The sequence below is a fragment of the Pecten maximus genome, chromosome 10 (assembly GCF_902652985.1).
Source record: "Pecten maximus chromosome 10, xPecMax1.1, whole genome shotgun sequence".
NCBI classification, from domain to species: domain Eukaryota; kingdom Metazoa; phylum Mollusca; class Bivalvia; order Pectinida; family Pectinidae; genus Pecten; species Pecten maximus.
In genome coordinates, this window is record NC_047024.1 from 12163196 (window position 1) to 12176157 (window position 12962).

Genomic DNA, 12962 nt, shown 5'->3' on the forward strand with positions numbered 1-12962 from the left:
CTGCCTTGATCCAATCAGACAAGACAGACCGACCAGGCTATTTGTTATAGTACTGCCTTGAACCAATCAGACAAGACAGACCGACCAGGCTATTTGTTACAGTACTGCCTTGATCCAATCAGACAAGACAGACCGATCAGGCTATTTGTTATAGTATGCCTTGATTTACTAAGACAAGACAGACAGACCAGGCTATTTATTATAGTACTGCCTTGATCCAATCAGACAAGACAGACAGACCAGGCTATTTATTATAGTACTGCCTTGATCCAATCAGACAAGACAGACCGACCAAGCTATTTATTATAGTACTGCCTTGATCCAATCAGACAAGACAGACCGACCAGGCTATTTATTATAGTACTGCCTTGATCCAATCAGACAAGACAGACCGACCAGGCTATTTGTTATAGTCCTGCCTTGAACCAATCAGACAAGACAGACATACCAGGCTATTTGGTATAGTACTGCCTTGATCCAATCAGACAAGACAGACCGATCAGGCTATTTGTTATAGTATGCCTTGATCCACTAAGACAAGACAGACAGACCAGGCTATTTGTTGTAGTACTTCCTTGATCCAATCAGACCGACCAGGCTATTTGTTATAGTATGCCTTGTGATACACACAGAATAGCTACCTATAGACGATTTTTCAGTTGGTGGGTCGTTTCAGTTCGGTGATCATTTCCTTACGTCGTTTGTATATAACATTTTCACACAAAGTAAACACTGCATAGACCTGGAGATGTAGAATGTTTGCCTTACCTCGTATGAATTAAAGTGTATGTATTTCGAACGGGTATAAGTTCCTCTGAAAGTTAAGGGTTTGATATTCTTTTTCCTTTTCATTAAAACACCTCAGTATAATTTTAGTATTTTTCGGTCTGATCTGGACTGGGATTATTTTCTGGATAAGAGACGTATTTATCCCTATATATGTCTTTAGTATTCCCTTCTATTCGTATCCTAGCATTTCAAATGTGGTGTTGACGGCAAGGGGGTAACAAAAATGGCATCGTCCTGGATTAACTGGCAAATAGATGACATTGTGGGGACCACAGCTCGATGGAGAACGAGAATATCCTATCAGCATCACTGTAGGTCGCGTAGATTTCGTGAATACTTTTTGACAACATAAATGTAGGTCTTTAGATATATTTGCGAGCACGTAAGTTGATTGGCTTTACATTAGCGAATGATGAGCCATTGGGGTCTTGGGCTCTGTAAGACTCCTTATCGGTGACCGATAGCTTAGTCGCTGTCCAAAGATGATATTTTCGTATAAACAATCGCGAAGGATTTGAATTCGGGGTTGAGTCTCCTCGCCTATTACCGCGAAAATAAGTCATACAAAATAGCAGTGATTTACAATGATTGCATTGACCTTTTTGTTTTGTCTGTAATTTAATTCATTAATTATCTAATGAAGGTGATGAAGTAGGATACTAAGATACTAAGAAATGCCACAAAAACGTTTAGCTGTTGTACAGATAATCAGGACATTTACGGTATGTTATCAGTACACAGATACGTTATATATACAGAGTCACATATGGGTCCAGGCTGTAATCTCAGGTCGTCGTCGATTTTGACATCATTCTGAGAGTACGGTTGTTAGATCGATCCGAGTTTCATGTTTTACTGGTAAGGTCATACGAGATATTACCGTATTTCAATACAAATTGAGAATCAAATACAGAGTCAAGATAAATCAAACTGCACTATATAGGGATTGGATTTCACTTTTATGTTAACCATGCTTTTATGGAGCAATTTCTCTAAGAATATATTCTATGGGGCGCGCTAGGATGTTGTTTCTATAAGTCTTTGTGATTACAATATTTTTTCTTTGTAAATAAAAAAAATCATATAAATGTCGGACACAGTGGGAGGAGTCAATTATTAGAACAGCCAATGGTGACGCTTCACAACAAATTGAGACTTTTTTTCCGCGGTGAAAAATAGTTCTGTTTTTTATTATGATATTAACATAAATAATAAAAACATTTTGATAGATTATCATATTTGATATTGTCAAACATGTTAGATTTCAAATAAAAAAAATGGCCCTTTGTAACTTAAATTATAAAGGTAAACAAAGCCATGTTCTTGGCGAAAGTAGTTCCTGTACCCTGTCATATTTTCATACGCAAGTTCAAAGGTCAATGTTTCCATGCAAGAATGGTAAACAAATCGGTCTGGTATTGTTATATAGTGACAAAACTTTGCAAGTGTAAATATATAGATATGTTATTCTATATGAGTTGATATTGATGTTAAGGACTTACATGTTACCCAGAAGGTTGCGACAGAGGAAATTCTAAATAGGTTTAAAAAGGTGTCAAAATCTCGATGGCAAGGTGCAAAAGTAACGCATTAAAGTAAATGTCAAGATTTTCAATTTTACGTTTCAAATGAACGGCACGTGTATGGATATGGTTATTAAAACATTAAGCTGATCAAGTATAAATGGTAGAATCGTTTCACTGCAAGGTGTTTATCAAATAGAACAAACAATACATTTTTTTTTTTAATTTTAATTGACTTCCAAAAAAAAACATAATAATAAAAATTTTAAAAAAGAAAGAAAAAAAGAGGATTTATTGATCCTAGCATATATTACCTATTTGGGCAACAGAGAAAAGGATCAGTCACTTGTTGGTGGTTAGAAAAATTTAAAGCATTTTAGGTGTTTAGAAATTCCGCCAATCCTGCAAAGCAATGACAAGGAAGAAAGCCATGGCGAGTGGTGAATCATGAGGACTGTCAAACTACAAAAGAAAACAAAAACAGTAGGCCTAGTACTCAATCTTTTTACTTCATGAAACAGGAAGCAGGTACGAAATTATACTTTTCTGTGAATAATCATATGCTATTAACAAAGGCACTCTTGTGCTTGAATTCTAAAAATACATTTCAGATTTTAACTATCCATATTGCGTACTCACCTACCTTATGTACTCCTATAACATAAGAGGCCGCTGGTCGGCTCTTTTTCTATCGAATATGGTTTTGCTGCGTTACACGGCGCCTGTCAAGTATCTGGCCGTGTAAAACCTCTAACATTGTTGGAGTACTACCTTATGTAACAACAGACCACTTTAGAGGGGTAGGTAAACGTATCAATGATATTTTGGTATTCATAAGCAATGATCAGATCAGATATTGCTAGCAGTACCTGTCAGACAAATGGATAGACAACTTGCTTAATTTTTATAATGATGCTAGTTCCAGAAATTGCTCTGGATTTTTTTAAAGGAAATAAATTTTGCCATTGGATTTGCTAATATTGGGCAATGTATAGGTGGAATACACAGATAGCATGTCCTTGGATTGTAAAAGTGTTAGGTAACCTGGGGTCCATAACGGGTACAGTATACATTTGCAATGGAATATAAACAGTTTTCAGTTTGGTTAAATACCTACTGCAGTACCTCATCAACAAGACCTGTTTGGAATTTGATTTTAAGCTAATTGCTATGATACAAGCAACTGTTATTTAGGGGACAGATATGAATGACCCTTAGATTGATTTACCTGGTGCAATGTCGGTAAAGCAATATTACTAGTCGTGATGAAATCGCCTGTCAGATAAAACCCACACGTATACTGATAACGGAATATATATAAATATATATATCTCAGTCGGTGTCTGTGTCATACAAAGACGTTATCAGGCGAGTCAGGGGAAAATACTTGTGGGGACAACATGGAGGTTCTGGGATTTACTGTTCCTCTATGGCTGGTGCTGATCCTTGTCGTGATGGCCCTATATACATAGTAAGTAAAGAAAATGTTGGAAAGGTGACGGGTTTCGGATCATATGTGCCAACACACATACTAAGTGTATGTACATGTGCAGAATGACCAAGAGCAGAGGTGTGTGGACACATGAAGAATATAAGTAAAGTCCTTTAAGGCTAAACAGATTGTTGAGTAAAAATGTAACTGAATTTATATAAACACTCGCGCACACATCGTTCTAGATGTTGCCATATCTACATGAGCATATCTACGTTTGACGTACAGATATGTATTTGGTAGGGTTAGTACATGTGAACTGACACCATGGAGGTATTGGGATTTATTATTTATATGGCTGGGTCTGATAGAGTAAGTATAGGACTGTGTATACTACCATCTGTGTTTTTACAAGTCAAAATGTGGTAATGCCTTACTCGTAAAATATCATAAAATATTATTTGCTAAGTAATATATCCAAGCAAAATTGACGGATGCAGAAAGCTCAATGTCATGATGCGCGGGGCTATTTATTTGTTATCTCCGGGTCACATTATGGGTTAAAATTTCTTTTTTTTTGTCAAAATATTTGAAGTATTGTGTTTGTGTGAGTTGGGTTACATTTATAATGTTAATAATTGTAACTTATTTTACAAAGTACCTTCAGTCTAACGATATTATATGAAATGCCTGTTGGTTTATTAAACATCAATATGCAGACGACGTTACCTTACAGTTATAGACCATCTCCCAGTACAGGTAAATGATCTATATAAGATCCATGTGTTCACATGACCAATTATCTCTGGTTTTAGTATACATCTGCCATCTGTCTGAACAATGAAATGACTGAAGGTTGATGTTGAACATTGACATTTGCATCAAATATAATTCTGTGGTATTTAATGTGGTATAAAATCATTTTTGTTCGCTTTGCTCAGGCAGTGTGGTATAAAATCATATTTGTTGGCTTTGCTCAGCTATTATGGTATAAAATGTACAATAATATTTGTTGACTTTGCTCGGCCATTGTGGTACACATTCGCTGTACCATATAATATTATTTGCCGTCCATTTCGCTACAGTTCCCCTTTGGTTTCAGTTTGATGAGTCGTCACCATGGGACCTTTAAGAAGCTCAACATTCCAGGACCAGCACCCTCGCCAATCATTGGTAGTCTCTCAGAGATCAGTAAGAAGGTATTGAGAAGACTCACATTGTTTCTATATAGAAACCTATTGCTTCCTGCATTATTTCCTTATAATATAATCGTAAGGCCCCTCGTGTTCAGAAGCTGATATTTAAATTGGTGGATTAGTGACTTTATTTGGTTACTGTTGTGACATATCTCCTGTTATTTGTAATTATTTTAAAATCCAACATGAGTATGTGAAATGTGTACAAGAAATCACACCTGTTTTTACTCAAAATCGATAACGTCTAATTCATTTGGAAGAAGATCAAATGTTTATTGACAATATAGATACCCGCAACGAAAAGTTACGTTATATCAAGGTAATGTAAAACAAGAAATAACTTTAATAAAGATAAACGGCATAGTTTTAATGCTGGTGGTTATAATGTAAAACCGCTGGTGAAATACATTAACGAACTAACTAATTAATGCTTTTCACCATGAATAGATACATCCACTTATTCAGCTTGCATTCAGTCTTAATTTTGTTTCTTCTTTAACTGCATATCTGCATTTTGCATTTACCGCTACATTGACCAATCACATACTTCATCTTGACCAGTAACGCCACCTGCCGCGTCATATCCGGGGCCAAAAGAATATTATACGGCTATGCCGAAAAAAAAGTCAGAGATGGTGACCACCAACCATGTCAAATAGGCATCTAACACATCATTGAATGGTTCCCCGTTGAATATAACATACATACATATATATATTGACAGTTAAAAAAATGTATTTATAAAGTCTCTTCCGATTCCGATAGCGCAAGAGAAACGAATATTTTTTCCAGAAGGCAATGGATCGAACGGAGAAAGCTTACCATGGAACAGGATATAACGAACATTAGAAATAGCACTGTGTTTTTGTGCAGCTAACAGTTTAATCTTCTGCTATCGAAATCGGATTTGTTTGCTTGCTTAGTAAATAATTAAACTAAATCTATCATTTGAATATTTGAATAAATTCGAATCGTAATACCTCTCTCTCTGTCTCCCTGTCTCTCTGTCTCTCTGTTTCTCTCTCTCTCAGTCTCTCTCTCTCTCTCTCTCTCTCTCTCTCTCTCTCTCTCTCTCTCCCCCCAAATATAATTGTTAATATTTCAAATGTCATGTCATCTTGTATAAAAATTGTAAAAAAAATCATGATAATTAGGAAAGGGCTTCATATAAGTTTGAAAACTTGTGCCCAATCCTCTTGTATATATTGATACAAATAAAATATGTTTAAATCAATATAACATATATTTCACGAGAATGACAGAAAATCGATATTTTCACGAGTTTGAAGCTTCTTGACTGCTGAAAGTTTAACATGTCGTGGTGATCTCTTTCATTATATTCCGTATTGTTTTTTGTTGTGTTTTTAAAGAGAAAGTGTTATTTCGGACACGAAATCGAAGTTCGTAATTGATAAAACGAGGCCAACAAAAGTGTTTATTTATATGAAAACCTTGGGAAAGTTACAAAGATAATATAGCTACGTCATCAAAATGAGAAATAGTGTGCTGACAACAGAACTACTTGATCTATCAAACAAACCTTTCCATATTTGTTATTTATCTTGTCTGTCTACATTACGGTCTAACATGAACACGCGTAACACTTTATTCATCACGTAAATTGACTGGTCAAAGGTAGCCTGGATAAATCTAGAGACGATATTGATATCTGATTGATATAAACCAGAAATAAAGCTGAAACACCTGTATTCAAATAATTGATGTTTGTGTTGCAGGGAGTCCATGTATTTCAAAAAGAATGCTTTGAGAAATATGGAAAGGTTTTCGGGTATGTATGAAAACATTCATTTAGTCATTTCAGAAACAAAACTATAACTGTTTCACTTAAATAATTCCCGCGTTAGTCTTATATAAATGACACTCCATTTACTTGGTGTAAATAATATTATGTTTAAGAATTCATAATGCCCTCTGGGATCTTTCTACATGACCTTATGATCGTATTACCACATTCATATTTCCAGTAAATACCATGTTATTTTGACTGATTTTTACTTTCTAGGTATTATGGCGGACTAACACCCCAAACGCTCGTAATCGGGGACAAGGAAATGCTCAGACAAATTCTTGTAAAGGATTTTGTAAACTTCCCGGACCGAGTGGTAAGAATGAAACCAACAATATTACATTTATTACATCAACGTGTACAATTTAGTATATGAATCAAGGCAAGGCTTTTAAAAGGTGGATTAGCCATAACCTTCGTGCCTACTTACTCAATGAGTGATTGGTGCTATTTCTCTTCTTTTTTAATGGGATATATGAAGTCTGCAAATGATTTTCTAATGGCTGCTGATGTGATTTCGCTAATATTCAAAAATGCGAAATGCGCCTCAGAACAAAACCGACATTCTTTGTTGCAAACTAGCAGCTTTCTTGGTATACTTTTCCTTGTACACCATCGATCATCAAAGTACATACACAATAACACGAACTTCCCCCTAACCAATTAATTGTTAATAACATTGAAATTCCGAACTGGACGTTTCTGTGTAAGAAATTTACAGTGTATGTATCCTAAATCGATACCTGTCCCACGTGTTTATTTATAGTGTACGTATCCTAAATCGGTATACCTGTCCCACGTGTTTATTTATACAGTGTACGTATCCTAAATCGATACCTGCCACACGTGTTTATTTATACAGTGTACGTATCCTAAATCGATACCTGTCCCACGTGTTTATTTATACAGTGTACGTATCCTAAATCGATACCTGTCACACGTGTTTATTTATACAGTGTACGTATTCTAAATCGATACCTGTCCCACGTGTTTATTTATACAGTGTACGTATCCTAAATCGATACCTGTCCCACGTGTTTATTTATACAGTGTATGTATCCTAAATCGATACCTGTCCCACGTGTTTATTTATACAGTGTACGTATCCTAAATCGATACATGTCACACGTGTTTATTTATACAGTGTACGTATCCTAAATCGATACCTGTACACATGTGTCCTAAATCGATACCTATCACACGTGTTTATTTATACAGTGTACGTATCCTAAATCGATACCTGTCACACGTGTTTATTTATACAGTGTATGTATCCTAAATCGATACCTGTCACACGTGTTTATTTATACAGTGTACGTATCCTAAATCGGTATACCTGTCACACGTGTTTATTTATACAGTGTATCTATCCTAAATCGATACCTGTCACACGTGTTTATTTATACAGTGTATGTATCCTAAATCGATACCTGTCACACGTGTTTATTTATACAGTGTACGTATCCTAAATCGATATCTGCCACACGTGTTTATTCATACAGTGTACGTATCCTAAATCGATACCTGTCACACGTGTTTATTTATACAGTGTATGTATCCTAAATCGATACCTGTCACACGTGTTTATTTATACAGTGTACGTATCCTAAATCGATATCTGCCACACGTGTTTATTCATACAGTGTACGTATCCTAAATCGATACCTGTCACACGTGTTTGTTTATAAAGCGTATGTATCCTCATCGATACCTGTCACACGTGTTTATTTATACAGTGTACGTATCCTAAATCGATACCTGCCACACGTGTTTATTTATACAGTGTACGTATCCTAAATCGATACCTGTCACACGTGTTTGTTTATACAGTGTACGTATCCTAAATCGATACCTGTCACACGTGTTTATTTATACAGTGTACGTATCCTAAATCGATACCTGTCACACGTGTTTGTTTATAAAGTGTATGTATCCTAATCGATACCTTTCACACGTGTTTATTTATACAGTGTACGTATCCTAAATCGATACCTGCCACACGTGTTTATTTATACAGACTTCCGTGTTCACATTCCGACGTACAATTAATTTTACTTTTCTTGTTTATTAGTCATTTAGAGGCTTCAATGGTGACATGGAAACTTCTCTCAATAACTTAAAAGGCGATCACTGGAAACACGTCCGGAATAAGATAACTCCCGCATTTTCCTCTGTAAAACTGCGTAAGGTAAGCGTCTATAATAACATCGATATAGTCCGTTAAATCTTTCTTACCAGGTGTTTTAGGAGGGTAAAGCGTCAATTATTGTATATGTTTTATTCCTTTAAATCATTCTTACCGGGTGTTCCAGAAGTATGTTTTCTATGTGTCTTCAAAACGAAGTCTTTGGAAAGATTTGAATCGTGTAAAATATACTATCAATTCTTTCGACCTTGAAACATTGTTCCCTGCAATATTCAAATTTCAATTACCGGTTTAGTATTGAAAAATATTGAATAACCTTAAATACGAACGAGGAAGTATATATAGTGTTATCATACATGTCAGAGAGATGATAATCTGTTTTACCATACATGTCAGAGAGGTGATAATCTGTGTTACCATACATGTCAGAGAGACGATAATCTGTTTTACCATTCTTGTCAGAGAGGTGATAATCTGTTTTACCATACATGTCAGAGAGATGATAATCTGTGTTACCATACATGTCAGAGATATGATAATCTGTTTTACCATACATGACTGAGAGATGATAATCTGTGTTACCATACATGTCAGAGATATGATAATCTGTTTTACCGTACATGTCAGAGAGGTGATAATCTGTGTTACCATACATGTCAGAGATATGATAATCTGTGTTACCATACATGTCAGAGAGATGATAATCTGTGTTACCATACATGTCAGAGATATGATAATCTGTTTTACCGTACATGTCAGAGAGGTGATAATCTGTGTTACCATACATGTCAGAGATATGATAATCTGTGTTACCATACATGTCAGAGAGATGATAATCTGTGTTACCATACATGTCAGAGATATGATAATCTGTTTTACCATACATGTCAGAGAGATGATAATCTGTTTTACCATACATATAAGAGATATGATAATCTGTGTTACCATACATGTCAGACAGAGGATAATCTGTGTTACCATACATGTCAGAGAGATGATAATCTGTTTTACCATACATGTCAGAGAGATGATAATCTGTTTTACCATACATGTCACAGAGATGATAATCTGTGTTACCATACATGTCAGACAGAGGATAATCTGTGTTACCATACATGTCAGAGAGATGATAATCTGTTTTACCATACATGTCAGAGAGATGATAATCTGTTTTACCATACATGTCAGAGAGATGATAATCTGTTTTACTATAAACATGTCGGAGAGAGGATAATCTGTGTCACCATACATGTCAGAGAGGTGATAATCTGTGTTACCATACATGTCAGAGAGATGATAATCTGTTTTACTATAAACATGTCAGAGATATGATAATCTGTGTTACCATACATGTCAGAGATATGATAATCTGTTTTACCATACATATCAGAGAGATGATAATCTGTTTTACCATACATGTCAGAGATGATAATCTGTTTTACCATACATGTCAGAGAGATGATAATCTGTTTTACCGTACATGTCAGAGAGATGATAATCTGTTTTACTATAAACATGTCAGAGATATGATAATCTGTGTTACCGTACATGTCAAAGAGATGATAATCTGTTTTACCATACATTTCAGAGATGATAATCTGTTTTACCATACATGTCAGAGAGATGATAATCTGTTTTACCATACATGTCAGAGAGGTGATAATCTGTTTTACCGTACATGTCAGAGAGATGATAATCTGTTTTACCATACATGTCAGAGAGATGATAATCTGTTTTACTATACATGTCAGAGAGATGATAATCTGTTTTACCATACATGTCAGAGAGATGATAATCTGTTTTACCACACGTCACAGAGATGATAATCTGTTTTACTATAAACATGTCAGAGAGGTGATAATTTGTTTTACCATACCTGTCACAGAGATGATAATCTGTTTTACCATACATGTCAGAGAGGTGATAATCTGGTTTACCATACGTGTCAGAGAGATGATAATCTGTTTTTCCATACATGTCAGAAAGATGATAATCTGTTTTACCATACATGTCAGAGAGGTGATAATCTGTTTTACCATACATGTCAGAGAGACGATAATCTGTTTTACCATTCATGTCAGAGAGATGATAATCTGTTTTACCATACATGTCAGAGAGATGATAATCTGTTTTACCATACATGTCAGAAATATGATAATCTGTTTTACCATACATGTCAGAGATATGATAATCTGTTTTTACCATACGTGTCAGAGAGAGGATAATCTGTGTTACCATACATGTCAGAGAGGTAATAATCTGTTTTACCAGATGTTCCGGATGGTTGATCACGCTAGTGACACACTGGTGGAGTCTCTGAGGAGGAAGGTCAAGGGGGGAGAAGAGATTATGGACTTTGTCGAGTGGGTATTATATTTCAGTTAAATCATCACACTGTTACATTAGCTTTACCAGTGTGATTTTCTCTATTATGCAGTCTTCTTAAATGTCAATATCAACCATATATCGATTTCAATTTATAATTCGCCCTTTAATTCCAATCTGAGATTTGAATGTAGGGGGTATAGGAGTGATGTCAGTACGATTAATGTGATAACTGTTCTTTGTCACTCTTAATGTTCATAAAGTAGGATAACAATTAGGATGTGTGTTAATTTAGAATGTGTATCGTATGCATGTATACTTAAGACCAGAAGATCTATTAGTCGATAATATGTGATATAACAGCACTGAAATGAAAATGATACTAACTATACACCGGGAAAGCATGAATTGTGATAGCATTTGAATTTCATTGTCATATACCACCACTATAAGGTCTATGTACCTATATCGTCTGTTCCCACATTAAGGCCGCTTGTGTACCTCCATCGTCTGTTCCCACATTAAGGCCGCTTGTGTACCTCCATCGTCTGTTCCCTCATTAAGGCCGCTTGTGTACCTCCATCGTCTGTTCCCTCATTAAGGCCGCTTGTGTACCTCCATCGTCTGTTCCCTCATTAAGGCCGCTTGTGTACCTCCATCGTCTGTTCCCTCATTAAGGCCGCTTGTGTACCTCCATCGTCTGTTCCCTCATTAAGGCCGCTTGTGTACCTCTATCGTCTGTTCCCTCATTAAGGCCGCTTGTGTACCTCCATCGTCTGTTCCCACATTAAGGCCGCTTGTGTACATAGAGAATACATAGTCAGTGTCTTAAAATATAAGCTGTATTATTGGCTCGGGACAGAAAGACAAAAGTGGCTCGCCTATATTTTAAGACACTGACCATGTATTCTATTTATCCTGCAACAGACATAAAAATAATCATCAGAAATAATCATTTTGAAGTGAAACGGTGTCAAAAATGACAGAAATTTGTTCGCCTTTTAAACGTAGTTTCATTTTGAAGTAGGTCAGTCGAACTGACGCACGTGCTATGATTCCAAAATACAGCTGTTTTCCGTCACTGCCGTATAAAGCAAAAATATATACGGTGGGTGTATTCCGACAATGCGGTGGCAGTTGCAGGATAAATCCGTCGTCTGTTACCGAATTAAGGCCGCTTGGGTACCTCCATCGTCTGTTCCCGCATTAAGGCCGCTTGTGTACATCCATCGTCTGTTCCCACATTAAGGCCGCTTGTGTACATCCATCGTCTGTTCCCGCATTAAGGCCGCTTGTGTACCTCTATCGTCTGTTCCCGCATGAAGGCCGCTTGTGTACATCCATCGTCTGTTCCCACATTAAGGCCGCTTGTGTACCTCCATCGTCTTTTCCCGCATTAAGGCCGCTTGTGTACCTCTATCGTCTGTTCCCGCATTAAGGCCGCTTGTGTACATCCATCGTCTGTTCCCACATTAAGGCCGCTTGTGTACATCCATCGTCTGTTCCCGCATCAAGGCCGCTTGTGTACCTCTATCGTCTGTTCCCATATTAAGGCCGCTTGTGTACATCCATCGTCTGTTCCCGCATTAAGGCCGCTTGTGTACCTCTATCGTCTGTTCCCACATTAAGGCCGCTTGTGTACATCCATCGTCTGTTACCGAATTAAGGTCGCTTGTGGACCTCTATCGTCTGTGATAAGTTTGGTAGAGATATAGAAAAAATTGTTTCATTCCTTTTTTTCCGA

General features: G+C 36.4%; 1 protein-coding gene across 2 annotated transcripts in view; it reads left to right on the top strand.

The window, feature by feature from the left end:
- Positions 1-12962, top strand: part of LOC117335783 (cytochrome P450 3A29-like) — an 83516-nt gene that overhangs the window by 32069 nt on the left and 38485 nt on the right. The window contains exons 1-6 of one of the 2 annotated variants that reach the window (XM_033895968.1): positions 3664-3783; positions 4847-4943; positions 6677-6729; positions 6964-7063; positions 8819-8935; positions 11165-11256. In XM_033895968.1, the coding sequence (XP_033751859.1) occupies positions 3713-3783; positions 4847-4943; positions 6677-6729; positions 6964-7063; positions 8819-8935; positions 11165-11256 (530 nt within the window). In that variant the 5' untranslated portion in view covers positions 3664-3712. Of the gene's footprint in view, positions 1-3663; positions 3784-4846; positions 4944-6676; positions 6730-6963; positions 7064-8818; positions 8936-11164; positions 11257-12962 lie in introns of those variants that run through there. The other variant, XM_033895969.1, reaches the window with a different exon arrangement.